Source organism: Trichechus manatus, unplaced genomic scaffold (genome assembly GCF_000243295.1).
Source record: "Trichechus manatus latirostris isolate Lorelei unplaced genomic scaffold, TriManLat1.0 scaffold00058, whole genome shotgun sequence".
NCBI lineage: Eukaryota > Metazoa > Chordata > Mammalia > Sirenia > Trichechidae > Trichechus > Trichechus manatus.
The window spans coordinates 14,091,657-14,119,168 of NW_004443994.1; the positions used below are offsets into that span (position 1 = coordinate 14,091,657).

The 27,512-nt window shown below is 35.9% G+C and overlaps 1 protein-coding gene across 1 annotated transcript in view; it reads right to left on the reverse strand.

Annotated features, from left to right (window-relative positions):
• Positions 1-27,512, reverse strand: part of DPYD (dihydropyrimidine dehydrogenase) — a 926,643-nt gene that overhangs the window by 441,294 nt on the left and 457,837 nt on the right. Inside the window, exons 12-14 of the mRNA XM_023733350.1 lie at positions 17,637-17,735; positions 17,192-17,301; positions 2,854-3,069 (exon numbers count right to left, since the gene is read on the reverse strand). Coding sequence (XP_023589118.1) covers positions 2,854-3,069; positions 17,192-17,301; positions 17,637-17,735 — 425 coding nt within the window. The remainder of the gene's footprint in view (positions 1-2,853; positions 3,070-17,191; positions 17,302-17,636; positions 17,736-27,512) is intronic.

Here is a 27,512-nt window from a genome sequence, read left to right on the forward strand (position 1 = left end):
CAAATGTCAAGAGTATAAAAAAATATAGGATGAAAATCAAAAGAATGTTCTGAACTCCCAAAAAAATGAAAAAAAAAAGGGAAACAAAGTTCACCTAAACATATTTGCTGCAGAAATCAGTGCAATATTCAGCTGTCAATCTAGAAAAACAACGAGGGAGCCACACTGTCAGTAGGACAGGCTAATAAAATTTCCAGCAGATGTTCAGGCAGGGCTCTAATTTTTACTGAACTCCCTTGGTAAGCATTTAATTTCTTTATCATATGCAGGCTCGGCAAATTGTACTTCATCAAAACTGTATTTTGAAATATTAGTATTTCATCTGATAACAAAACTCCATAGAATAACCTTCGTCATATTAAGAACATCCAAATTTCAAATGTCAAGATTCTGAATTTAAAGGTACATTTTAAGTAGCTTTTTGAATTGGCATAATAAATTATAATAAGGCTAATCTAAATTTGTGTGCTATAATGTCACACAGATATATAGCACATATAATGTTTTTAATAAAAGGTTGTGGGAAAACTCAACAATGTGTGCTCATATTACTGAGTTGTATACTACAGCATTTCATCAATAAGAAAGCACACGGCTCCTAAGACACACTTATATATTCACAACAGACTCAATCACAAATTAGGGACAATATAAGAAAGCAAAACAAAACAAAAAGGAGATGCAAACTGAATATTTTGCTAAATCTTGTATGAGGAAAAATCTCCTTTGAAAATGACATTCTATAAGCCCAAGGTGGCATCATTATTTTTGTCATTACAGTCTGCACAAATATGTTTAAAATAGTCTCTGCACAAAGATTTTGTCCTACCCACCATCAAAGAAAGTAAAATAGGGTCCTAACCTCCCCCCCATCATTATGTTTCATGTGCCAAATTTAATTTGCATTTGTTCATAACCCTCCTTTTGAACTAGCATCACAGACTTCTGAATTGATAGATTAAATTCAGATTAGAGGTTTAGAAGGAAGAGAAGTTAGCTTCCACATTTCTTTCTGCTGGTGATCCTAATAAAAGCAACTGCTCCTAGGTTGCTGAAAGAGACAGCGTCACAAATCAATGCATGTCACCAACAGAGTAAAGACAGACGTCTCTGATTAATCAGAATTCAATTTTTACAAGCAAGGAAACAGTAAATTCAAAGCAAACACTTATTTTCTGGCTACAATTCTTCACGGGTACTGCTTTAGCCACCTAAAACTATTGGCATATAAATTTTAAAAATAGAATAACAAATATATAGTCATTAAATGCTATCTAACACTCAGTTTTCCCCCAACGATGAACCATCTGATTACAGCTTCACAGCAATTCTTAAAGGATAAATTGAAACAAAGAGAAATATATTATCAATATTCTACACAGGTTGTAAACAATTGACTCATGGTATTCTAAAGCCAAAACCAGTATACTCTATTCATTTTTTCACTTTGTTTAATGGAAGTTTTTTTTTTTTTTTTCCAATTTTCAGCCTAATTATTTGGAAAAAAAATAACTTTCCTTTACTTGACTATTTAAAAATCTGACTTTTTTTTATGCACTGGTTTTTAAACTCATGAGGATTCTCTAGATTTTCTTGACCACTCTTAACATGTAGCATCTTGTAAAGCTGTCGGAATAAGACAGCTGTAATGTTTTAGTCATAATAATGCCAGCTATTGATCCTGGTAACCGGAGAAAGAAAGAAAGAATGTGCTTAATGGGGCATGTTTGTTCTCTATTATTTTCTTTGCCTAAGGATAAGGTTGATTTAAATAATGATACCCTTTTCTTAGTCACTAGATTCACACATTCTTATGCATTAATTATTACTAACTACCAGTTAGTACTAAATACATCAATAGGTTTAGCATTTAAAATTTTATCAATAAAGGGTCTAAGAATGCTAAATTCTGCTGTTCTTTTCTAATTCAAAACCATTTAAGAATGTAATCTTTTACTTTGAAAACATGCATTTGTTTCTTTGAAAATATTTTGTATATGCTTTGTGTACTTTAAAGAATGAATCTCAACTTTAATATAGACTTCATTTTCTACTAAGTATGGCCACTTCTGGTATGAGTACAAAGTCATAATGCCACATGAATTCCAGGGTATATATATTTTGGAGAAAGTTTCTGCGTTCAAAAATGCAAGAAGAATCTTATTTATAACCAGCACCAATGAATTACACTGAAAGATTCCTTTTGACATGAGTTAGATCACAGAATTAGTGCAAAACAAATCCACTGTCTAACTTTGAGTTCAAGCAAGTGTCTTCATTCACACACATCCAGAAATCACAAAACAAGGAATAATGTCAAAATAACAATTCATGGGGTTGTGATATGTATATTTTTGATACTCCCTACACAATATACAATGAGAAATATATGCTCCTCTCTTGCCATGGGACAGAAGGAATAGAAGGAAAGGAAAAACTAATGTGTGAATACTGTACTCAAGTGCATGAGGGGAGTGACTTTTTCAGGAAGCAAACAGGTACTGATTAGTTAATCTCAAAATCTTCAACTAACACACGAAACTGTAAATTTATTTACTTTTTTAAAATAATTGCTGTAATGGTGCTATCTGACAGGATTATTGGGAGGATCCAATGAAAACACTTATGCAAAGTACATGGCCCTCTGAACCATAGTAGGTGCTTGCTAAGTGTTACTAAAGATCTCAACAGCCCTTTTGTGTATAAAGTGCTTGTCTGTCTCTCCAATCTGTCTAGTCAAATAGTTTAATAGCTACTATTTCTTGGTCAGAAATATCTTTCCAGCATAATATGTATTCCCTAATCAAAATGCATTATAGACATGTAAACATGACTTTAAAAATGTTTTCTTACCTTATCAAGGGCAAAAGTTTTGGTCACAGCAAAACCCCATCCAGCTTCGAATGCTCTTCGAATCATTGATGCGCTGGTAGCTGGAGTTGCACTAGCAAGACCGAAAGGATTTGTAAACTTCAATCCAGCCATTTCCACACTAATGTCCACCAGATCAATAGGAGTGCAAAAGAGGGGTAGTTCAGGCTTGGCAGAAACTGAAGCTCCATATTGTGACTGCAAAAGACAAACAACCAACAATTGCTCCTGCATCACATCTGATTTGTCCATATAATCTCTTACAAAAATCACTTCAACACAGCACTTGAATCAATATAGATTAAATCGGTCTGTTTACAATGATGAAACCTGGCAAAAAGTCAGTTAGCAGTGAATCAAATTCATATCATATCATCCTTTTCTGATCTAAACAACAGTATGGAGAGCATTAACAGAAGTAAAATCAATTAAATAAACCAACAAAAAGCCCTGTTTAAAACATACTGAAATTCAAACACAAAAGGAAATAATTTTAGAATTTACCTCCCAGTTCCCATTAACCCTTTGTACTTAATTTGTGGAAATGTCTTTAGTGCTCAGAGATATGGGCAATGGCAAGTCAGGAGGCCTAAATTCAATTTCCAGTAATCTCACTACTGTTTATATACGATCTAAGGAAAGCCACTTGACATGTCCATGTTTTTTCTCCTTGGCAGTTCTCAGTATAGCAGCAGGAATACTCATTGCCTAATTTCTACCTCATGGAGATATTGGAAAATGCATGAGATTATAAACGACAGGGGGATATCTAATTTGGAAAGTGGGTAGTGTACTCATGTACATGAGGGAAGTCTTTTTTTTTTTAAGGAACCAACCAGGTACCAAACAGTTAATGTCAAAATCTTCAACTGCACTCAAAACTACATGTACATTTCCCTTTCTTAAATGATTACTGTAATGATGCTAACAGGATTACTGGAAAGATTAAATGAAAACACTCATGCAAAGTGCACAGCGCACAGAAGCATAGTAGGTGCTTGCTAAATGTTATTAAAGCTCTCATCGGGCCTTTGTTTGTAAAGATCTTCCCCTCCCTCCTTTCTTTTCTCTCTCCCTGTCTCGTTCTCTCTCTTCTTCCCTCCCTCCATCTCTTTGTTTATCTCTGAAAAACAAATAATACTGAAAAATATAAAAAGGATGAATTTTTTCAGCCAAAGTGGTTACTGAATGGACAGGGCTAGTTAATTCAAAAGTAAGAAATCCTTTCTCTTGTGAATCATCAGTCAAAAGAAAAGTTATTTGAGCAGAACTCTCATTTTACAGGAGTGTGTCATATGTAGATAAAGATTGTCATGACTTGCATAGAAATTATTTCTGGCCTTCTGCCATTTATAAGGCAAAGCAAAGTTCACTTAATATGTATAAAGGCATCAAATCTGTCAATTGAAAGACTAATGTGTTTCTGGTACCTGCAAAAAAGTGCCTGATAGTGTCCAGGCTTCAGCTATGGCAAACACCTTCTGCAAGGGGTATTCTGGGCTTCGGGGCACATTTCTGAATATTGGTCAGTACTGCTGTGAACATAATTTCTCCAGTCCTCACACAGGATTAACATACAATTAAAAGAATTATCAGCAAAAACAAAGGCTATAATGTATAAGGTAAGGAAATGGGGGATAATCTGAGACCTGATAATTTGAAGTGCCTGTGTGTGGGAGGGGGTGTGTTTATGTGGGTATGTACAGCTATGGGTGTGGAAGAGAAACCACCCTTGATGATATTTTGTTTGCTCGGTGTAATCATGATTTAAATTGAATCAAGCAAGCTTTAGCTTAGATTAAGGAAGAATTTCCTAGCAGCAGGGGCTGATTGATACTCGGAAAAATAAAGACGTACCTTTCCTATTTGAAGAATCTTACAAACAATATCGGGCAACCTTCTGCCTAATGCCAACAGCAGAAATACACGTAGCCCCATATTTGGAATGACACAATAGGCTTTCTTCTCATTTTATGGTTTTGTGTTGAAAGACCTACTTTCCTTCAGTTTTAGAGCTGAATTTTAGTTTGTTCATAACTGTAACTATATGCAGCATTAGGCAAAAACCCAAGGAGGGAGAAGGCAGATATATATTTGTAGTTCAACTAGCATTTCTTAATTTGTGTAGTTTTAAACAAACTAAGCATTGCTCTGAAAATCTAATGAAGGTTTCTACCCTAATACTTAGGAAATGATATGGACAAACTTCGTAAGATTTTCCTTAAGCTTTAATACTAACAAAAACAACAAACCACAACAAGCAAATCAAACAAATGACAAGAAATAAATACACACAAAGAGAACTCTTTCCAATGAGAAGTACAGCTTCTTCTAGAATTTTTTTTCTTTTATTGACAAAAATGCTAGCTACCAATGTATATGTATATGTGTGTGTATGGAAATCAGCTAAAATCTTCACTTGCAATAGGCAGTCTTTCTTCATACTGAGCACACAGGGCTATTTTTGTTTTACCTTTGTGGCTTTTTGCCACAGCGAGGTGCTCCAACAACCTGGCCTGTTCAGCCTCACAACATACCCACACCCTGACTTACACGTCCTTTTTTGAGGTTTAAAGGCCTGTTCCGTCTCTGAACCCTTGCTCAGGAAACCCCCAACATCACAAATTTCGGCTCTTACCACAAAGTTAATTCCTCCCAAATCCTAAACTCATCCTCTAAATTCAGATTCCCAAGAGACTTTAAGACTTTTTAGATGTGGATGTTGTGTTGTTACTTCAAACCAATCCATCCAAAATGTATCTCATCATATCCCCTTCCAAAGAAACACTGTCCAGGTTTTCAGATTCAGACAATACTATCTTTTCCAGTCCTCCAACAGTGTTAGTCAACAATAGGCACAAAAAACAACCTGGATGTAGAACAAGGAGGATTAGTTCCATAATGATACAACCATAAAAAGGAACGCTATGCTTCCATTAGGAATGACACAGAAGAAAAGAATGTATTGCTGTGAAAGAATGTTTATCATGTACGAAGTGAAAAAAGTGGGTTAATATTTTATGTAAGTCCAACGTTTTCAGTAAACATACTCATTCATCTATCATAAAGGTTAAATGCCAGAGTTATCTCTCAGACTTGGGATTTTAGATGACCTTTGATTCTTAAATTTTTGCTTATTATATTTTTTATATATGCAATAATGGACATAAATTAATTTATGAGACAAATAAAATTAAAGATACAGTAAAACTTTTTTTTTTTTAAATGAAGCTTTAAACCCCATTAAGTGAAGATCAAGGTAAAAAGCCTGATTTTTAGTGTCCTCCACTGATTTTCTGAGTCAGTCTTTTCAGGTATACTTATTATTATTTTTAGAGGTAAAACTACTTAGAACTAGAACAATCAAAGGATTGATGTACCTTCAAAGTTTTATTTTACAAAGAGGAAACTAAGCCAAAGGAGGTTAAGTGAATATTTACAGATTACTCAGTTAATGATAAAGCCACTCTCTCTATATATATATATATTTTTCTGTCTTGTTGGCTAATGTCCTTAAGCCACCCCTCAGAGGTAAAAGGTTTCAGTCATTCCTCCTCAAAAATATTTTGTGCTTCCCTGCTTCTGTACCTTTGACATTCCATACATTTCTTTTTCATTTACTCAAAAATTCCCCATTCAGAAGGACTATCTGGTCACAAAAGACAAAATATTTTATCTGGTCCATTCCTAAGGCATATAAAAATAAAATTCTTTAAATTTATGCGTTATATTGAAAATATTTGGTTACATGTTTAAGCACTAGCATGCTTAAACTTTTCCATATCTTTCAGGAAACAAAGTTCAAATTCCTTTGCATGTCATGTATTAGTTGCTGCCATAATGTTGTGCCAATATACCTAAAAATCTGAACTCGTTGCTGTCGAGTTGATTCTGACTCATAGCAACCCCACAGGACAGAGTAGAACTGCCCCATTGGGTTTCCAAGGAGTGACTGGTAGATTCGAACTGCCAACCTTTTGGTTAGCAGCTGAGCTGTTAACCACTGCACCACTAAGGCTCCAGTATATCTAGCGAGATTCAATTCTTAACATTCGTATGGACCAGCTTTCATTCATTTATTTATTCGGCAGGTATTTATCTCGGGATACAGAGGTGAACAAAGCAGACAAGGTCCCTGCTAACCTAGAGCTTAAGTACAGAAAAAACTAAATAAAGGTACCAATCCAAACAACCGACCACAAAATTAAAATTACAGACTGTTCATCACATTGGTATATGTCATATATTATCTTATACATTTCCACTTGCCTAAAATATAAGTCCAAGACTTTTTTAATCCATCAAACTCCTAATCACCCTTCTAATTTCAACTCATTCAAACATAAGTTTCCTGAGAAGTTCATTACAAACCTCCATGCCCTTTTTTGATGTAGCTGACTTCTCTCTGCTACATTGCACTTAAAAAATGCCTCTACCTCAGCATTTGTCATACTGGACTATACATGTTGATTTACTTATCCATTTCTTCAACTAGAATATGAGCTCCTTGAGGGCAGTAACCAATTAGTATCACTACTGGAATTAGGAAAAAAAAAATTATAATCCTTACTCTTAAAGGCAATTTGGCTCTCAATAGAGATAGAGATAACTAAAGTCACTTTTCCATATGGTGACCCTCAAATATTTTTTAAAGAACTATCATATACTTCCCAGATCGCTTCCCCTCCCTGCCTAGCTAAACAATTTCATCTTTATGTGATTTTTAATATAAAATGTCTTAGCTGTCCTTTGTTGGTGTCTTAGGCTGGGTTCTCTAGAGACACAAAACCAGGAAGCATATAAATATACAGAGAGATTTATATCAAGGAAATGGCTCAGGCAGTTGTAGAGGCTGGAAAGTCCCAAATCCATGGGTCAGGCTGGAGGCTTCTCTTGACTCACAAATCCAAGCTTGGCAGGTAAGACAGCAGGACTCTGGCTCACAGGCTGCAGAGGTTGACAAATCCCAAGATGAGCAGGTAAGAAAGTAAGCTGCTGGCTCACAGGCTGTGGAGGCTGATGAATCCTGGGAGCAGCAGGTAAGCTGCTAGCTCAAGATCCAAGAACTGGAGGTCAGATGAACAGGAGCCAGCTGTAGGATCCAGAGCAAGCAAAAGCCAGAGAGTTTGCCAGAAAGTCCACCTATGCTGGATGCAGGTCACACCCCCAAGGACACTCCCTTTCAACTAATTGGCTGCTCATAACAGATCTCATCATGGAGGTGATTACTTTATATCAGATCTCAATACGGAGGTGATTACATCATTACACAGCTGCCAAACTACACCATAACTGCCAAACCACTGAAAATCACAGCCCAGCCAAATTGACACAACCTTAACCATCACAGCTAGATATCTCATTTACCGATATGCTCTGAAATTGAGGAACCTGTTACCATAGTTGAAAGTGTTGAATACAAGACCCTCAGTTTTAGGTGTATGCAATTTCCCCCATTCCCTTCCTTTCTAAAGCAGAGATGGTCTTATAATCTGAACATTGCCAGGCCCTTCCAGGTTGTTCAAAATACATGTAATGGAAAAACCAAAAGAAAATCACAGAAGCAAAAGAGGCTAAGGTAATAGAGAATTAAGAGAAGGACTGAGGAGCACTGGGGGAGGAAGGAGTTGTAAAAACAGAGACCAAAGGTAAGACTTGATGTATAGCAGATTTTTAGACTGTAAAGATAAAAAGTAACGTTTATCTTTCAGAAGCCATTGTCAGACATGTGAGACATCAGATGAATGTCTAAGGATAACTTTTTAAAAAAATTTCCCCCCCCCACCTTGGCCTTTTTTTTTTTTTGAGGAGATTAATTAAAGATTTTAGTCACTTTCCATCCAATTTTTAAAAATCAACTCCATGACAACTATAGACCAAGAGAGTTCTCAAATTTATATGGATTACATTTAAATTTTCTCATTTCACTTCTATCTGCAAATCCCTTCAAGGCGTATCACTGCCTACAGATTAAAGCATAAACTCTTTAGCATTATATAATCCCAAATGTGATCTTGCTTCTCCCTCCCACTCCCCGTTTAGCTAATCTCTTCTCCTACACTTCTTCACAGCATCTTATTCTTCAGTTCATTAAATCACTTATAATTTCTCAAACAAGACAATTGCATTAATATACCTATGCATTTTGACTTTGTTTTTGACCTGAAAATTTTGTTCTTTTCAGTGTGTCTGCTTTGAGAATTCCAAATAATACTTCAAGAGTCAGTCATGGTGTCATCTCCACTAGGAAACTTCCCTGGCTCCCCACAAACAAAGCTATTCCCTCATCATACTCTGCGCTTGTTTGGTTATGTGTATGTGTCTCCTGTTTAATATCAACACCTAGCATAAGACTTGGCAGAAAGATCTTTACAATATATGTTGAATATAACATACTAATGACCTTGGGTACTTAACCTCTTTTTATACCAGTTCCCAGTAAGATGATAATGAGTTTAGATGAAATAATCATAAACACTACTCCAGATTATAAAATGTCTATGATTTCAATATAACGCTCAACTCTGACCTCTGGAAGACCATTGAAGGTAGAAACAGCTCTCAAAAGAGCCATCTAGTGGCAAAGGTAAGTAACTCCTCAGGGCCATTAAGTTACTCTGTAAATGTATATATACATATGCATTCTATAATTTAATCATATAAAGTGACATAAAAAAAATTTTAGCAACCTCACAATTTTTCCAGGGACCAGCCTAACATAAAGAATTTTTTTCTTTCCTCCTGATTTTTAACTACTGGCTTAGAATAGAACAGAAACTAGCATCAGATGATTATTATGAGAGTACAAAAGGATCTCATGAAACTCAAGCAGGAATGCAGCTGACCCTCAGGAGGGCTAGAAACCCTTGAGAAAAGCCCTAAGATAACATCTCTCCTCTTCCATATGCATCTATTTTATTCTTCTCTCTCTGTCAACTGGCTTCCTCTGCTTCTTTATCCAGAATGCTCACTCTATCCCCCATACACCAGTAAAGTTGATATTTTATAGGTCTAGCCCAATCATTTTAGAAACATGTGTGAAGTTTTAAAAATTCTAATGTCCAGGTCAGACTCCATACCAATTACATCAGAATCACCGCAAGTGGGGCTCAAGCATTAGTTTTTCGGTTTTTGCTTTCGTTTTAAGTCCCCAAGCGACTGCACTGTGCATCAAGGTTAAGAGCCACTCCTCTGGCCATGTGACTGCACTTCCTAATTCCTAATTCCTAATTCACAAGTGAGAGACCCTGGTTTGGCACAATTGTGTTATATGCCAATCTTATTCAAATAAATGGCTATTGGGGACCAGTTCAAAAGAATGAAGTATTGTTGTAATCTGGGCAGATACTCCAAAAGGTGCTCATATGGCCCTTTAACTGTTTATAAAATATCAGCACTGACAAATATCAATACTTTGTCCAAATGTCAAGGCCTGCTATAAAAATAAGGCACTTACTTTATTTTCAAAGTCAACAAGATAGGTATATGAGCATTGACTACTTTCAAACAATACTATGCCAGACCCAGTGATAGGTGTTTTCTACTTACTCTCTTTCTGATCGCAACTCTTCAAGGTAGGCATATTACTCCCCTATTGCAGATGAGGAGAGGAAGGCTCAGAGGAATTAAGGTAAGCAACTAATAAGTTGTAGAGTAAGACCCGAATTCATACTTGCACTTACTGCATTATACCAAGCTGCCCCCAGATACATAAACATTATTTTTCTAAAATGTTAATGGTTTCAAAACAGGAAACTGGCCTGAAAGTCCTCCGTGATGGTTTGATTGAATATACACACACACAGATAAACACATATTGAAAATCAACTATGAAAAATAAAATAAAAAGTATATGTCATCCAGTATTATTAAAAAATCAATCACAGCACCTTTCATTTGAGAATAGAAATAAAAACAAATATAATATTAAACTATAATGGTCTATTTTTTTATACTATTACTCTTTACTGCTGGTATTCTTCTACTTGATCTGGTTGGGTCATAGAAATATAGACAGAAATTGGCATGTATAATGGTTAGGTTATTGGGAAAAAAATAAATTGTATCATAATTATGTAACCCAATTGTATTTTTCCTTAATTCACTTTATTAGAAGGAAAATTTTAAAAAAAAAGCACTGTTAAACACAAGACTATCAGTAGTGTTATATTTGACTGAAGAAGAGAAAATACCACTACGTCCCATCCAATTTAAAATCATCAAACAGCTTTCATTTGCTCATTTTATTTATCTTTCTCTGTGATATAACTAGAATGGCCTCTATCTTGGGGTACAGCTGCTCTAGAAGCATCCCTTCTAAGATTATTTTAAGGCAAAGAATAAATAACATTGTGTAGCTACTTATGGCTAGATTAATTCATAGGCTGGATTAACGCATTAATTAACTCAAGCTCAGTTACCATGCACTTTGAAGAAATACCTATTGAGGGGGAAAAAAAACTTACGATGTAGAAATTAATTTGGATTAGCTGCTTTTAAGGTGAAAGGCCTCGGTATAGTGATTACAATTATATCATAAAATCAGATTTCATTTCTCCATTGTGAGAAATTATTATTTACAATGAAAATTTTAGAAAAGATATGAGGCTACAGAAAATTTTCTAAAAAATAATGATCCTATTTTATTCCCTTCTTTAAAGGACTATATTCACATTGACCATAATAAGATATTTGTAAGTAACCTGAGCACAGAATAAGGCTAAAAAATTAAATGATATTAACTCAAATCCATGTGACCTTTTTCTCCATCTAAACTCTACCTGCACCTCCAACTATCAACTCTTTAGCAAATTAAGGTAGTAGCATACAAAAATTTCTTCCATCGCAGCAACAACATAAAAACCTATTCCTCACCCAGTTTCCCCCATTTGGTTTATGACACTACCATCCATCCAGCTTAAGCCAAAATATCTATGTACAGTTCTTGATATTTCTTCTCTCTCATTCTCCATTTCTATTCCACCAGCAAATCTAATAGTTTCTATCTCTAAAATATATGATTCCATTCACTTCTATCCATTCCCATTGCCACCATTATCTCTTACCAGGAAAACATCTTACTGGATTCCCTGTTTTCCTTGCCTCCTACCCCAATGCACTCCTTCCCTGGGTGTTGGTACTTGCTATTCTCTCTTCCTGGCATGCTCTTTTTCATGTCTCTGTTTCCATGTCAACCCTGCTCCCGCCACCAAGTACCAACTATTTTAGCAACCTCAGGTAGTATCACCAGTGAGACGAGTCAACTTGCAAAATCTGTTTCTTAAACCACGTGCCCTATAATCTATAATGTTTCTCAAGTACATTCAATTTTTCAACAATATTTATTGGTGCATTCTATATGGCAGGCATTGTATACAGGTCCTAGGAACAGAGTAATAACTAAAGCGCATTTTCTAGTCTCATGGATCTTATGTTACAGAGTGATGGTGGGGAGGGAAGGAGACAGATAACAATGTAGATGAGTGTGTGTGTGCATGTCTGTGTGTGTGTGAGTTTCAGTAACTTCTCCTTAGAAATAGGGTGCAGAGTATGTAGGTTAGGAAGGAGGGTGGCTGACTGCAGGGACAATTTGTATGGGATGGCCATGGAAGGATTCTTTGATCTGAGCAGATACCAGAAGGAGGTGAACAAGGCAGTCAAGCAAATATCAACAACTTCTTGGTATAACCTTTATGTCTTTGAAATTAATGGTCCAATTTGCTTATCAACTGAACTACAGCAACAGCATTGGTTTCTTTTATATTCTACTAATTGTAATATCCACAGTTAAGGAAATAACACATACACTATTACTTAGAGTTTCTATTTCATACAATCCAAAGGGTTTGCTCAAAGGATAAAATAGTGAATTAACTTTAAAAAAAAAAATAGCTTGTAAGTTAGCCAGGGATCCCAAAAATATAATAAATAACATGCTGACAAATTTTCAAAATTGTCAATCAAGAAGGTAACAACTGCCATATTCCCAGGCCCAGGGACAAAGGTGGTGACACCGCTGACAAGATGTCAATGACTAGAGTAAGAAAAGCCTGGTGGCCAGCACAGGGTGGTGCCTGACAGCAAATCCATGTAGCACGAAGGAGTCGGTATGCTCAAGGTGAGAGTGATGAAGGTAAATAAAAGAAGCTGACATTTAAGAAAGGTGACAGCAGTGATGTTAAATATTAAGACTTGGAATAAAAAGCTCAAAATTGTAAGTCAACAACCTACCAGCCAATACCTGTTTTTCTGGTAACCTATTAACCCTCGTGCTTTTGGGAGGAGAAGTTTCTGAAATAGGCTGGAGTGAGGACAGGATACAAGGATAAAATCAGGGTAGTAGCTTAGAGGTCACTTAGCAGCTTTGTTACTCTGAACAGGTCAGTTAAGCCTCTTTAAAATTCATTTTTCTCATCTTTGAAATAAGAATAATGATATTGATTGTGAAGGATGATTGTAAGGAACAATTAGGAGAGAGTACAAAGCACCAGCATGCACTGGCATCCTTCTGTTTTCAAGGAAATGCTATCCCATCATCAAATCCCAGCTCTTTTAGCAGCCTAAAGCAGTATCCATTACCTATGAGCCAAGTGAACTGGTAAAATTTGCTTTTTAAAGCTCATGTGCCCATAAGCTAAAACATTTCCTCAGCATATTCACTTTTTCAACAATATTTACCAAGTATCCACTCTATCGCAGGCATTTTATTCACCAACCACTGACTATGAAGTATGTACTCTTCTAGGTACCAGAGATACCATAGGGAAAACAACTGAAAAAAATCAAATTGGAGGCTATACTTCCATGGGACACTGCCTGGCATATAAAAAGCACACAATAAATACATACGATGTAATCTTAAAATAAAGTAAGGTGATAGAGAACTGGTTGCATGAATTACATAAGTAGACTATCACCGCTCTCATTGCTACAGTCCTAATGACTGGCAGGGACTTACCTAAGGGTTCTCCCTTCTACCTGCTCTGCCAGAGCTCAACCAAAGAGAATATAACAAGAAAAAAGAAGATGGTTATTGAAAAGAGCACTAGGGCTGGCAACTGGATAACTGGGTGCTAGTCTATGCACTGGTATTGCCTAGTTTCAAGACCTTAAGAACGGCATTACACTTCTCCTGATCACTTTCATGTATGTTATACTTGTCTTTATCTCTTTGAGGTTCTTTAGTTGTTGGTAGTTGCCCTTGAGTTGGCTCTGACTCATAGTGTCCTCATGTATAGCAGAATGAAACATTGCCTGGTCTTGCACCATCTTCATGATCGTTGGTATGTTTGAGTCCACTGTTGTGGCTATTGTGTAGTGCCGTCCAGCTAGGAGACTCATTGTCCAGCACTATATCAGACAATGTTTTCTTATGATCCAATTAGGATTTTCACTGGCTAATTTTCAGAAATAGATCACCAGGACTTTATTCCTAGTCTGTCTCAGTCTGGAAACTCTGCTCAAACTTCTCCATCATGGGTGACCCAGATGGTATTTGATAGACTGGTGGCATAACTTCCAGCATCATACCAACACACAAGCCACTACAAGATCTTTAACATATGTATTTTAAAACCCTTTCAGACAGTTCTATTATTGTTCTATTCTCTGGAGTGAATTATCCTAATAATTGAGTTTATTCATTTAATGTCCCTTCTCAGCTTCCTAACCAATATGTTAAGTAGTTGAATCAAATGATCACGAGGGCCATATTCATCTCAACCAATTTCAGCATAGGTTTTCTAATTTAAAAAATGAGGAAATGCTTAATCCAGAGGTAATTTTGAGTATAATGTGAATGTGCAAGTCCCTAAAAAGACAATGAACACATAATAGGTATTCAGTAAATCAAATTCTTTATTTTACGTATTTTGGGGGCTTTAGAATCATACAAAGCTATAGTTCTGTCCCTTCTATGGATAAAAACAGTGAGACTCTAACATATCTGAAATTTAAAAAAAATATTGCTAAGTGCTTGAGCTGGGAATTCCACCTCTCTGACTACATTGTGTTGTTTTAGAGCCATAATTGAGAGAGCCTAAAAAGGCAATGGAAACCCTGGCGGCGTAGTGGTTAAGAGCTACGGCTGTTAACCAAAAGGTCAGAAGTTTGAATCCACCAGGTGCTCCTTGGAAACTCTATGGGGCAGTTCTACTGTGTCCTACAGGGTCACCATGAGTTGGAATCAGCTTGACAGCAATGGGTTTTTTAAAAAGGCAATATGACATTCCCAAAAGCCCCAAGGAAGAATCAATGCTTAATTAAGCCAGAACTTGAACCCAGGCCTCTTGACTTTCAGGCTTTCATTATATCACATGTATCTAGATATTTTCCAATCTGATCCTTTACAACTTGTGTAAGACTCAATTTTACTAAATCACTGAATGCAGAGGAACACAATTCCGGTCAAAATTTGCAATTGGGTTAGTTTGCATTTGATTTCTACCACCAAACTAAAGGTTTTCAATTTTTTGTTGTACTGTGATAGTGTTATTAGCCACCTCAGGGCATTTGAGATCTGCCATGTACTTCATAACACGTATAACCTCTTTTGAAGCCCTGGTAGCGCAGCAGTTAAGGGTTGTGGCTGCTAACCAAAAAGTCAGCAGTTTGAATCCACCAGCAGCTCCTTGGAAACCCTGTGGGGCAGTTTTACTTTGTCCTATAGGGTCCCTATGAGTCGAAATCTACTTGATGGCAACGGGTTTTTGATTTGGTTTTATAGCCTATTTAAGGAGTCCTGGTAGTGCAGTGGTTAAGCACTAAGCTACTAACCAAAAGGTTGTTGGCTCGAACCCACCAGTAGCTCTGCAGGAGAAAAGACCTGGTGATCTGTAAAGATTACAGCCTAGGAAACCCTATGGGGCAGTTCTACTATTTTGTCCTATAGGGTTGCTGAATCAGAATCGACTTGAGAGCACACAGCAAAAACATAGCCTATTTGGACCAAGTGACACTGCAGTGACTAATTCCTTTCATACCCTATCAAAACACACTGAGGTCAGGTTCCATATGGCATGGATCAGATTTTTCTGAGTTATTTTTCTACTCATTCTAATCTGAGCTATCTCTGCCTCAAGTAGCAATCTACTGCTATATTGGTAAAGAGATATTCTGGCTTTATGGAGACAATTTCATTTTAAATTACTTTTCAGGTCAAACACTGCCATTTAATAAAGGTTTGGAACCCTATACAAAGTCAATAAAAGGCAATAAAATGACTTATTAGTCATGATATTTTCTTCCCCTATCACCATCTCGATAGTTTTGTTTTGATAGCTCCATTAGGTATAGGCTTATCTTAATTTTTTCCTTGATTTCGTTTTACAACATATAGGTGTTATAAAATATAAATCTCCCTTCATACACCAAAAGCTGCACATTATTACAAAAAGAAGTCTTAATAGAAAAAGTGTCAGGTCTCAGATGTATAATCATTTAAAAGTATTAGCTAGGGAACACACCACAAATTAACCTGAATGTACCATCAAGAAGGCAAATTCTACAGAGAATACTATATGCTCTATTGTATGTGTATTTATAAGCAGTTGAAATGGACTTCATCTTTTCGATGACTCTAAGCAAATTTGACTTCACTTATTTTCCACTGCAAGGGATAAAAAGGAGATCACATGCATTTCTGATTCTAATTCAGTTTAAAGAACAGTTTTCCAATGAGAAATTGGGCTTAAGTCATCACAATGCTATGATCCTGGCCAAGTGGAAAAACTTAGCATGGAAACAGCATTTAGCCATGACATATTTCAATATTATTTTTTGGAAGCTATCACGGTCTCAAACTGAATCCGTTATGATTTAAAACTATCTTTTTATTGATATTCATTGTTTTTCAACCTGACAGTAGCTGATGATTTATATCAATCTTCCCTTAACACAGGAATTTAAGGGTTTGCAATATATCTTAAACTGCAGGACACTTTTCCGATAGTTCTCAAGATTTTAATACAGTTGTCACTTGAAAAGCTTTACCTCCTCCCACTGGAGAAGGATTTAGAGAAGAAACTAGTGCATCTGATTGGATTGTTTTTATCTGAAGCAGTGAAGGATTCAAAAATTAGTATGACACTATTGATGAAGCTTTTTCTTTTTTTAAGGAGTTATCGTTCTCTCGGTGTAAGAACACTGATGTTGGCTGTCATTCACTGAACAACAAAATGAAGCATTTGTCTGGCTAGGGATTAGCAACTGTACCAATGTTGGTAAACTAGCCACCAAATTATAGCCTTTTCTCCTGCCTCACCCAGATTTCACAGGGGCTGCACACCCAAATAAATGCCTCTTGGCTACCCATTCATCTAACAGCTGGAAAGATGACACTTGACATTTGGAAACTTTCCTGTGAAGATTGCTGCAAGGCTTTCCCATTAGCTTCCTGGTGAGACTGTAAGGTCGAATAAGCTGCCTCAAAACCTGCAAAGGGTAACGGAAATACTCTAATTTAGGCTGTGCAATTTAAATTTCTAATTCTCACATCACAGTTCTTCAGATACTGCAGAAACCACTGGTATATTTTCGGGCAAATGCCTTTGAAGATGTTGGAATTAAAATAATATTTTAAGCAATGATAACGATAACAAGTGTCTTTTTATTTAAAGTTGGCACCGAAAACCTTTTAAGTAACAGAGCGCTTTGGATATAGATAAGATCTTGTAAGTTTGTTTCCTAAAATCTCCGACTGTTATAATTTTAGTGACTATTCATCTTTGTTCAGAGCAGAAATCTCCAATATGAGGCACAGGTTTTACCTCTTTTAGGTTTTATTTTCACATCATAAAAATTATTAGAAAATGCTTTAAATTTCTTACAAACCAAGAGTGTGGGTTGGTTTAGAAAATCACTGAGACCTGCATAAAATAAAATAGTAAATATTCAATTATTAAGAAAATATTGTGACTTTATAAACCTCTCAGGTATAAACGAATGTCTTTTTTTTCCTCTTTAAGATAATCCTTTTAAAGAGATCTCAAATCAGAAACTTTTAATTATCTGACTGTTCACTAAAGATATCAGAAAACCAAAATCCCTCATGTAATCTCAAACCTTAAAATTGGCAGAAGGTGAGAGATATCATTTATTGATATAAATGTGCTTATTTCAATTAGCTTTTATAGCACCGATCCTTTTGGACTCTGCTCAATTTCAAATTCCCCATCTTCAAAGTATCCTTACGATTGTCTGTTCTTGTTGATAACTCAGTATTTCTCCAGTGAAAGACTGGCAAGAATGAACAGGCCGCTGTAAATATTCAGTCGTACGCCCAAATGTAGATGAAATTAATAATATGATTAAAAAGGAAAATGAAACATTTAAAAAACATATGCAGAAGGACATTAAAGAAACAGGAGACATGAATGATGTAACACTCCATCATGAATTAATCACCATCTGGGTCTGCAATCACTTTTTAGAAGTCAATTTAGTGATGTTGAATTGTACCTTATTACCAACAATGACAGAGAGATTCCTATGGATACGCATTTTTGTGGCCCCAAATCACAAGCCAAGAAAGGCATAACATTAGCTTTACCACTAGCCATATTCCATCAACAAATCCACGAAAAAGAGGCTCAGCTCAAGTGAAGCAGACGGACTACTTTAGTAACAACTGGATTTGTCCTTTATCTTCAAACTCAGATCAAAACTACCAGTTTACACTTCCTCTGTGTAGGCTCTATGACACAAAACCGTCTTCATTAGGTGCTGAAAACACAAATCTGTGTCACATAGCCTATTGAACCGCCATCAGATGGTAATGACTTTCTGTCACTCTTGACCTGGGGCAGATTTGAACTAGTGACCAAGAGGTTAAAGGCTCTGTATCTCATTACCCGTCCCCTGAGATACCTAGTTCCCTCCACAACTAGGGATTCTTTTGTGCCTCAATCAAACCAGTAGAAAATACAAAAAAATACAAGTAGGTCATCAATGCAAGGATTCCATGATAGTTTTGAAGAACTTTATAAACATCTTATTCCAAAATATATTCACATACGACATACATCTAAGTAGAGCCACACTAACTGTTAGAAAGCTTCATTATAATCCTCCTAAAAATATAAGCTTCACTATTGAGCTGAAAAACATTGTAAAGCTAAAACTGAAAAGACACCTATGTTCTGTGAGCTTACAGGGTTCAAAAAAGACACTTTTGTCATAGTATGATGTCAGAATACTTAAGTGTGTGTATTGTGTATAGGCTTTAATAATTCTGCCACAAAAATTACTTTCATTGGGGGCTGACAAATTAGAAAGAATAATGTAGATTCACAAATGGAATAATCAAACCAGTATCAGTCACCTTAACCTGTATGCTTCTTACAGGAATAGAATTTATTTTAACAAAGAATAAAGGTTAAGGAAGAAAAGAAACATCCTTTGGGAACATGCATATAAGCAAACATAATGGAAACACTGAAACTAAACCAGTCATGAACATATATTATTTTTTGTTGTTATTGTTGAAAGTTGACCTCAAATACTGGCTGTCAAAAAACAGTATTTTGTAACCCTCGTTAAGTCACTTATAAATATACTGCACCACATTGTTATTTTTAATTTTTTTTATGTTTAATGTCCCAATGCCTCCTTTTTTACCCTTTACATTTTCTCGTAAGGTTTGATTTGCATAGAATGAATTCCATCGGGAAGAAAGCACGTCTCCTTTGCCTTTTCATTTTCTACACCTGCATTTGAAGTTATATAGAAAACGTGTCCTTTATACAAATTTCTACCCCTATATGCTTGAGTCACTATTTATCTTCCTACCTACCATTTATCTTTTCTTTTGTCTGTCAATACTTTTCTTTCTACCATTACAACTAGTTTCACAGCAGCAACATGTAAATATAGTTGACCCCTTCCTCTACTAGTAATAAGTACTGCAGTTTATGAAAGTTGCATCTAAGAGATAGTGATTTTTACATATATTTCTGAATCACTGGATAATGATGTGACCAAAGGATCAGTTTAACAATGTATCCAAAACAGTGGGCTTTGAGCATATAATTTTCATGTATTTAAACTGAATCTATTTGACAAAAAGTACCGTGTTTATAGAATTGTCTTTTCAGAACTACCATGACTACTATAGTGAAACTGAGCTTCTGACCTGGGATTAGAATTTAAAAGAATTAGACTGTATTCTTTCTCTCAGCTTGTTCTCAGTAGGAGGACATGGCATGGTGAGACATTATATAGCCTTTTTTTCCTCTCTATTTTTTGCAACCAAATTTATTCCTGCACTAGTACTGGAACAAAGTAAGTGCTCAATCTTCTGAATGATCTGTGTTTTTCTAAACTAATAACATTGAAATTAAGCCTTCTGTTTGGTGATTTTGAAAAGAAAGATTCTAGGTCTCTCACAGGTTATTTTAACCAAGTTGTACCTAACACTCCCTCTCCTTTTCCTCTGTACAATATACAGATGATGTTCAAGGAGAGCTGAATCTTTATAACCAGGAGCAAATCCCTGTGGGCCTATGACCTTTCCATTGCCACCATTCAGTTGTGTGCTTATCCAGTGTCAGTTGAGTGTTCCTAACCCTGTTTGTGCTGTTGTAAATACAAATGATTATTATGTAAATTAATGAGTAACATGAATGAGAAAAGAGGGTTCATTCTATAAAAGCTAAGTTGAATATTTTCAAATGAATGAAATTATATCCTTAGAAATGGATTGACACAGTGGCTGCAACAATGGGCTCAAACATAACAACAATTGTGAGGATAGAGTAGGACTGGGCAGTGTTTTGTTCTGTTGTACATGGGATCACTGTGAGTCGGAAATAACTTGAAGGCCCCTAACAACAATGATAAAAGTGAGTTACCAAAACTAAATTGTTGTCAAATTAGGTGTGGGTAAAACAACTACAATGATTGCAGGAAACCATAAGAAGTAAGAAAATTGATTTCCATGTGTCTTGAAGTTCTTGCTGTATTTTTAAAAACAAAACCAGAAATTGTAGACAATATATTAGAGGTAAGTGTAGGCAAGAAACATGATAAAACTCTAATCATTCAACTCAAAAAAGACCTTGGCCCTGCATTAAAATAATAATAATAATGAAAAAAGAAAACAAAAAGAACATTTCCATACTTTAAATTAAAATGTAATTCTCAAAGTATGTATATATCCTTTACAGAGTTCCTCATTTCAACCGACTTCTTTTGATTAGCCAACTAATTATTGATTTTGGTTGCACAGGATAAAGAGAACATTTTTGTACTTCTGTGTTTTTAAATGAATGTTCCAAATTTAACCAATTTATATTTTTAATGAATGTTCTGGATTTATCCATGCCTTATTTTTGTCCTCAATTAACAATTAGATTTGGGTATTTAATCATACAGCTAATTTTCCCTCTATTTTCTTTTCCTGGAACATAGAAGATGTGGCATGTTCATATTCTTAGAACTTTTCTGTCTACTTAATCATTCTGGTTAAGCATATTTTTAACCAGAACTAAGTTATACACAGAATTCTTCCTTTAATCACAATCTTCCAATTTCAGTTTCAAACTACAGAGGAACTCAGCAGGCAAAGTTCTAATGCATTATTATATATTTTGTAAACACTAATATATAAATATTGAACGACACAGGAAGCATCAAAAGAAGATGGATGGAATACACAGAGTCACTGTACCAAAAAGAACTGGTTGACATGCAGCCATTTCAGGAGGTCACATATGATCAAGAACCAATGGTTCTGAAGGAAAAAGTCCAAGATGTACTCAAGGCATTGGTGAAAAACAAGGCTCCAGGAATTGACAGAACACCAACTGAGATATTTCAACAAACGGGTTCACCACTGGAGGGGCTAGATCATCTATGCTAAGGAATTTGGAGAACAGTTGCCTGGTCAACTGACTGGAAGACATCCATATTTACGCCCATTCAAAGAAAGATGATCCAACAGAATGTGGAAATTATCGAACAATATCATTAATGTTACACACAAGTAAAATTATGCTGAAAAGCATTCAAAAGCAGTTGCAGCAGTACAAATTAATGTGAAATACTGGATCTCTTATTCAAGGAATAAAAGAAGATTAAGTAATATTATTTTAATATTATGAAATAATGGCTCTTAAGGAGGCAGATGTTGAAAATTGGATCTTAAGGAAGGAGATGTTGAAAAGTGACCTTCACTATCCCTTCAATATGCAAACCATCCCTACTACATGCCTGTCCCATTACACACCCCAAATTAAAATTCTTAGCTGAGTATCTTAAGGTTCATCATGTTCTAACCAGATAAAATTACAGACCTTTTCTCCCACTTTTCCTATACATTTTCCATGTTCAGTGTCTCCACTAGGCCAAACTGTGCGTTTGGTGAAATAAAAAGAAGCTGTTGCACAGCAGCAAGGCTCAGGAAGCGCCAGAAAGCAGCTTTGTGGAAATTCAAGGAAGGCACTCCTTGCTCTGAACAGAAGCAGCACAACAAAAGATACCATTGTTTGGTGAGTGGAGCTTGGTCTGGATTTCAGCCAGCTGGTGCCCTTGCTTGAGTATCCCTTGTGCAGTGAACAACCTATAAAATCTTACCCAGCAGCCCTCTTTATATTCTAGCAAAATCAAATTACTCAGACTTTTCCAATTTTTCGTATCCTCCCTCTTTATTTGTACTTTGATTTTTGTGAAGCCTTTGCTAATTCCATATCCTGATACCCACATCCAGACACTATCAATCATTGTCTCCGCCACATTACCTTTGTACCTTTACATTTTTAATTATAACAATTATTATATTGCATTGGATTAATGTTTACACAACTGACTCTCTTACTAGACTAAAAGATTCTTAATGGCAACTTTGACTGTTTTAATTTACATTTATGAACCTGTGATTAGTGTTATCTTTTAATGCCTTGTTTATTGAAAGTTTCAGTTACAATGAATGAATGAATCCATGCGTGGATGCCTTCATGGATAGATGGATGGACGGATGTATAGATACAGATGAGTAAATGACTGAAAATGCTTTTATATTTACCTAAAATAGCCTATTTCTATCTTCATCTGTTAAAATCCCATACTTTGGGCTTACATTTAAATCTCCTATTTTCTCATCTTTTTCAACAACTTAGAAAAAATGATTTCTAGTAAACCACAACAATGAAAACAACAAATGATAGAGCAGGCTCTGTACTAAGAGTTTTCATAAATTCTCTTACATAACCTTCCCAGCAACACAATGGGGTAGAAACTCTTAATTATCATTGCCTACTCGTTAATAAGTTGCATATTTGCCCTTGAGAAAACCGTGTCATGGAGAGATGAAGTAACTTGCCCAAGGTCAAACAGTTTGAAAGTCTTGAAAATGGGTTTGAAATCAGGTCTATTTAATTCAGAGCTCAACTTCCTAACCTCTATGTTTCACCTCTCATTCACTCGTTTTGGCACCCTTGCAAATTCGAGTGGTGGGCAAAACAGCTGGTACTCAATAACTGGTAATTAATCAAATCAACAAATGAAATATAAGTGAAGCTCTCGTCATACAACTGTGGGAGTTACTGAAATCCCAACATGAATGTCTTTATTTAAATAATCTCATTTATCTGAAGATGTATATTACAAAGAAATTCTAAATATGCAATTGCAATGATTGCATGTATGAATTCATACTATAGTAAATCATTGTTTAAAGTATACTATCTACTGTTACTTTTTCCCCACAAACTAATGCAAGGTGTTATAGATTTCATTGATGAATATCTCTTATACATTATAGAAGTTTTGCCCAACAAATGCTACGTTTGTAACAAAGCACTATTTATTTACAATGTTAATGAACTTATCATGTAACAAGCTCTTTAGTTCTGTTAACATCTCTGTAAATTCTTTTAAAATAGAAAATCTCATTCAGCGGTTATTCGCTATTTAAAAGAAGAATACACTCATTTATTTTGAGGCTACAATAAACAAGCAGAGTCATTGGCTTATACAGAGAGAAACCAGTAAGCAGGCCCCAATCAAGTAAACTTAAGGTGCTAAAAAAAACACCTGGGAGGAACACATCGCCAACTCCCTGGAGGGGGAGGAGGAGGCAAAAACGGAAGGACAAGGAGGATCCAGCTGGATGAAAAGGGTGGAGTAGAAGAAAAAGACTCATATTCAGCAGAAATCTTGGCATGTTAAGGAAATTCAAACGGGCATCACAAGCTAAGGAGTTCGGGCTTTGTCTTGAGTGCAAAGAGAAGCCATTGAAGAGCATTAAATGAGGAAATTGGGATCAAACTGGAATTCTAGAAAGATGACTCTGGCAGCGGTGCAGGAGTATTGAATTTGAGAGCAGAGGAAATGGAGGCAATTTCAAAAGATCACGGAAGCCAGAATTTGGAGGCTAGAACTAAGGTAATACAGTGTGGAGGGAGAAAAATCCCACTTTGCCCATGTTGTTGTGTTTTTACGTGCCACCGAGTTCTGGCTCATAGCAACCCTATGTACAAGATAAGGAAACACTGCCCATTCCTACACCATCCTCACAACAGCTGCTGTTTGAGCCCATTGTTGCAGCCACTGTGTCAATTCATCTCGTTGAGGGTCTTTCTTTTTTTTGCTGACCCTCTCCTTGACCTAGCATGATGTCCTTCTGGCCGTCTCCAGGGACTGGTCACTTCTGATAACATGTTCAAAGTACATGAGACAAAGTCTCACCATCCTTGAATCTAAGGAGCATTCTGTCTGCACTTCTTCCAAATTTTCCCCATATGTTCCTTTATAATTGTATCATTGCTTGGCACTTTGCATCCAACACTCTGGCAGGAAGTTGGAAGTGCTGATTTTACTTGACAGAGATTTTACCTATCTTCTATCTCTACTCAGTTTTTAAAATGCAATTCAACACTCTGACAAGTCTGAATCTTTCTGCCAAATTCTAAACTCTTATGGTCACAAATTTTTATATTTCAAATACTATCATTCCTAGCAAAAAATATTTTTAAAGCGTGTGTGTGTGTGTTTGTGTGTTTCTTCCTTATAACTAAAGGTCTGTTTCTCTCCTCCCATGAGTAAAACCCAAGTAGAATGATCACAGACTTTTTCTTAGTACGCGTTTATTAGACTGAGAGAAGAAAAAAAAAATACCAGAAATGAAGTAAAAAAGAAAAAACCATTAAGAATCGTTAGAATGATAACGGTGAAACACTGCAAAACCACAATAATCATAAAATGTAGTTAAATATATCCTATGTATTATAGTTCAAAAGCTAAAAGTGAATTTAAATATTTAGAAAAAATAAAATAAAAACAAGCTATATCCTACTGAACCATATTCAATGTTAACTTTTCAGATCTCTTCAGCATCTAGCCCCTTCCACCATTTTTACTCCTGTAAACTGAATTCACATCCTGGGCTTTCTATGGCCTAGCACAGTAGCTTCTTCTCTTATCTCTTGATTCTTTCCTTTCTTCAAGAAGCTGACAGGCTGGTCAGTGAGATGTATGGTCAGCCAAAAGTTATAACTCAACCCAAAAAATAATAAACTGAAATAAGTGTATGAAGGAGTTTCTACAGATGTAGAATTGACCGGATGCATACAAGAGAAACAGAGTAATAAATCAAAACTTAGACAAACAATTTGTGAATACAGGTGTGTCCATCAGTGCTGCTGTATCGTGAGAAAAATGTGTGTGTGCGCTCACATGCTTGAGCACACCCCAGGGTAAATCTTTCAACAGTGTTTCATTGAGAAGTATCACTTATTCTGAGATTGTGTCCTTCCTATTTTTTCTCATAAAAGGTCCTGTTGATACACATTAGTAAATGTTATAGTTTCATGTTTTGATGGTTTGTTTTAATGCTGTTCCTCAGTAAAATAAGAAGCTGTCAGTACTACATTGGGTCCCAAATATAATGTGAAAACTGTATAAATCTGACTAGTATAGAGACCTGGGGCCACTAATTTATGGAGTTTATACCTGGGAAAAGGAAGTGTTAAATACTGGAGGAGGAAGAGATTTGGGAGGCCATGTTTCATTTAAAAGACATGAATTTGAAGTGTGATTAGGACCTCCATGTAAGGCTGTCCAGTGGACAGCTGGATCATGGAAGAGAGAGTCCTATTGGAGATATAGATTAGGGAGTTACGCAGAAGGAGGTGCGATTGGGAGACTTGATAGTGCAATGAAAACAAGAGTAAAATAAGAATACAGGCTAATAGACAGGTTTTGGGACAGAAGAGAGCAAAAGGAGGCTGTCCACGAAGGAGCTGTCTTGAACTGCTCCCTCTGCAGCTCTGATGTCTCCTCTGGGTTCCCAGGCTTCTGTATGTTAAAACTGCACTCTTTTTTTTTTTTTTTTCCTTCTTTGCATAGCCTTGTCTCTTTCATGATTAATTTGGACAACATTTCTTTTAATTTTAGATTTGATATCTCCTCAAACGAAACACTGCTTCCTAAATCATACCTTTGTCTCTGTGCAAAGCCCATAGGCTGATTACACCCATTCTAGAACCCTAAATCGTTGGGATATCATACTCTGGCCCAAACCCATACCAAAAAAACCCTTGATATAGAGCTGATCTTGATTCATAGTGACCCTACAGGACAGAGTAGAACTGCCCCATAGGATTTCCAAGGGGTGGCTGGTGGATTCGAACTGCCAACCTTTTGTTTAGCAGCCAGGCTCTTCACCAGTGTGCCACCAGGGCTCCCACTCTCTGGCTCAGACCCCACATCTCAAGACCCACTACTGAAAAATGCCAGGGGTGAAGTGGGAGTGGGTAGACAAATTGAACATCATCAAACATGATGCAATTAGTACCAAGTCCAGGCCCTACTTAGTGGAAAAGAGGTCCAGGATGAATTATAAAAACAGTAGAATAACTACAATAGACCAAATGATGTGGCAAAGAGGGAGAAAATACTCAAGGATAAATGAAAGACAAAGCAAATTTTGTTAGTTTGTGTCAAACAAATGAAAGAAGCCAAAGAAGGAAGGCAGAAAGTCACGTTGCGAGAGTCCTTCCGGAATAGGAAAGACAGGATACAAATTTTATTAACAAAAGCAAACTTTTCCTCAGGTATTCAATGTAAACATTACTGTACCTCCATTTAATTAAACTGTAGAGCCAAAAGAAAACAGAGCAATTAGTCAATAACTAACAAAACAGAGATTTAGTAGTTACCGTTTTCTTTCCGTAAGATTACAGTCACTGTACCAGCGTATGACTAACTCTAAATTTTATAATTCTCACATTTTGCACTGGTATTATAAAACTAAGTAATTTAAAAAAAGTACAGTTAAAATTCATAAAATATTTATTTTCTTTCCACTAAAGTGCACAGAATTTGAGAAAAGGATAAGACTTCATCTGGTCCAAACGGACAGCCATATAGTTTTCTGGACTGTGTAAGATCATTATGAATACTGATTCTATCTCCTATCATATTGTGTACTATCCAGATATGATAAATGTGTCATTTATGTCTTTAAGCCATTGATAAATATTTTGAATACAGCAGGGTCAAGGACTTCATGTCATTTCACTGGTAAAAATGCACGATGAATTTTCAATCAACTCAACAGTTTTACTATCCATTCCATAATTTTTATTTTATCCAAGTAAATATGTATATGGGATATGCTTATATGGGTGTATAGCAAAAATAAATGA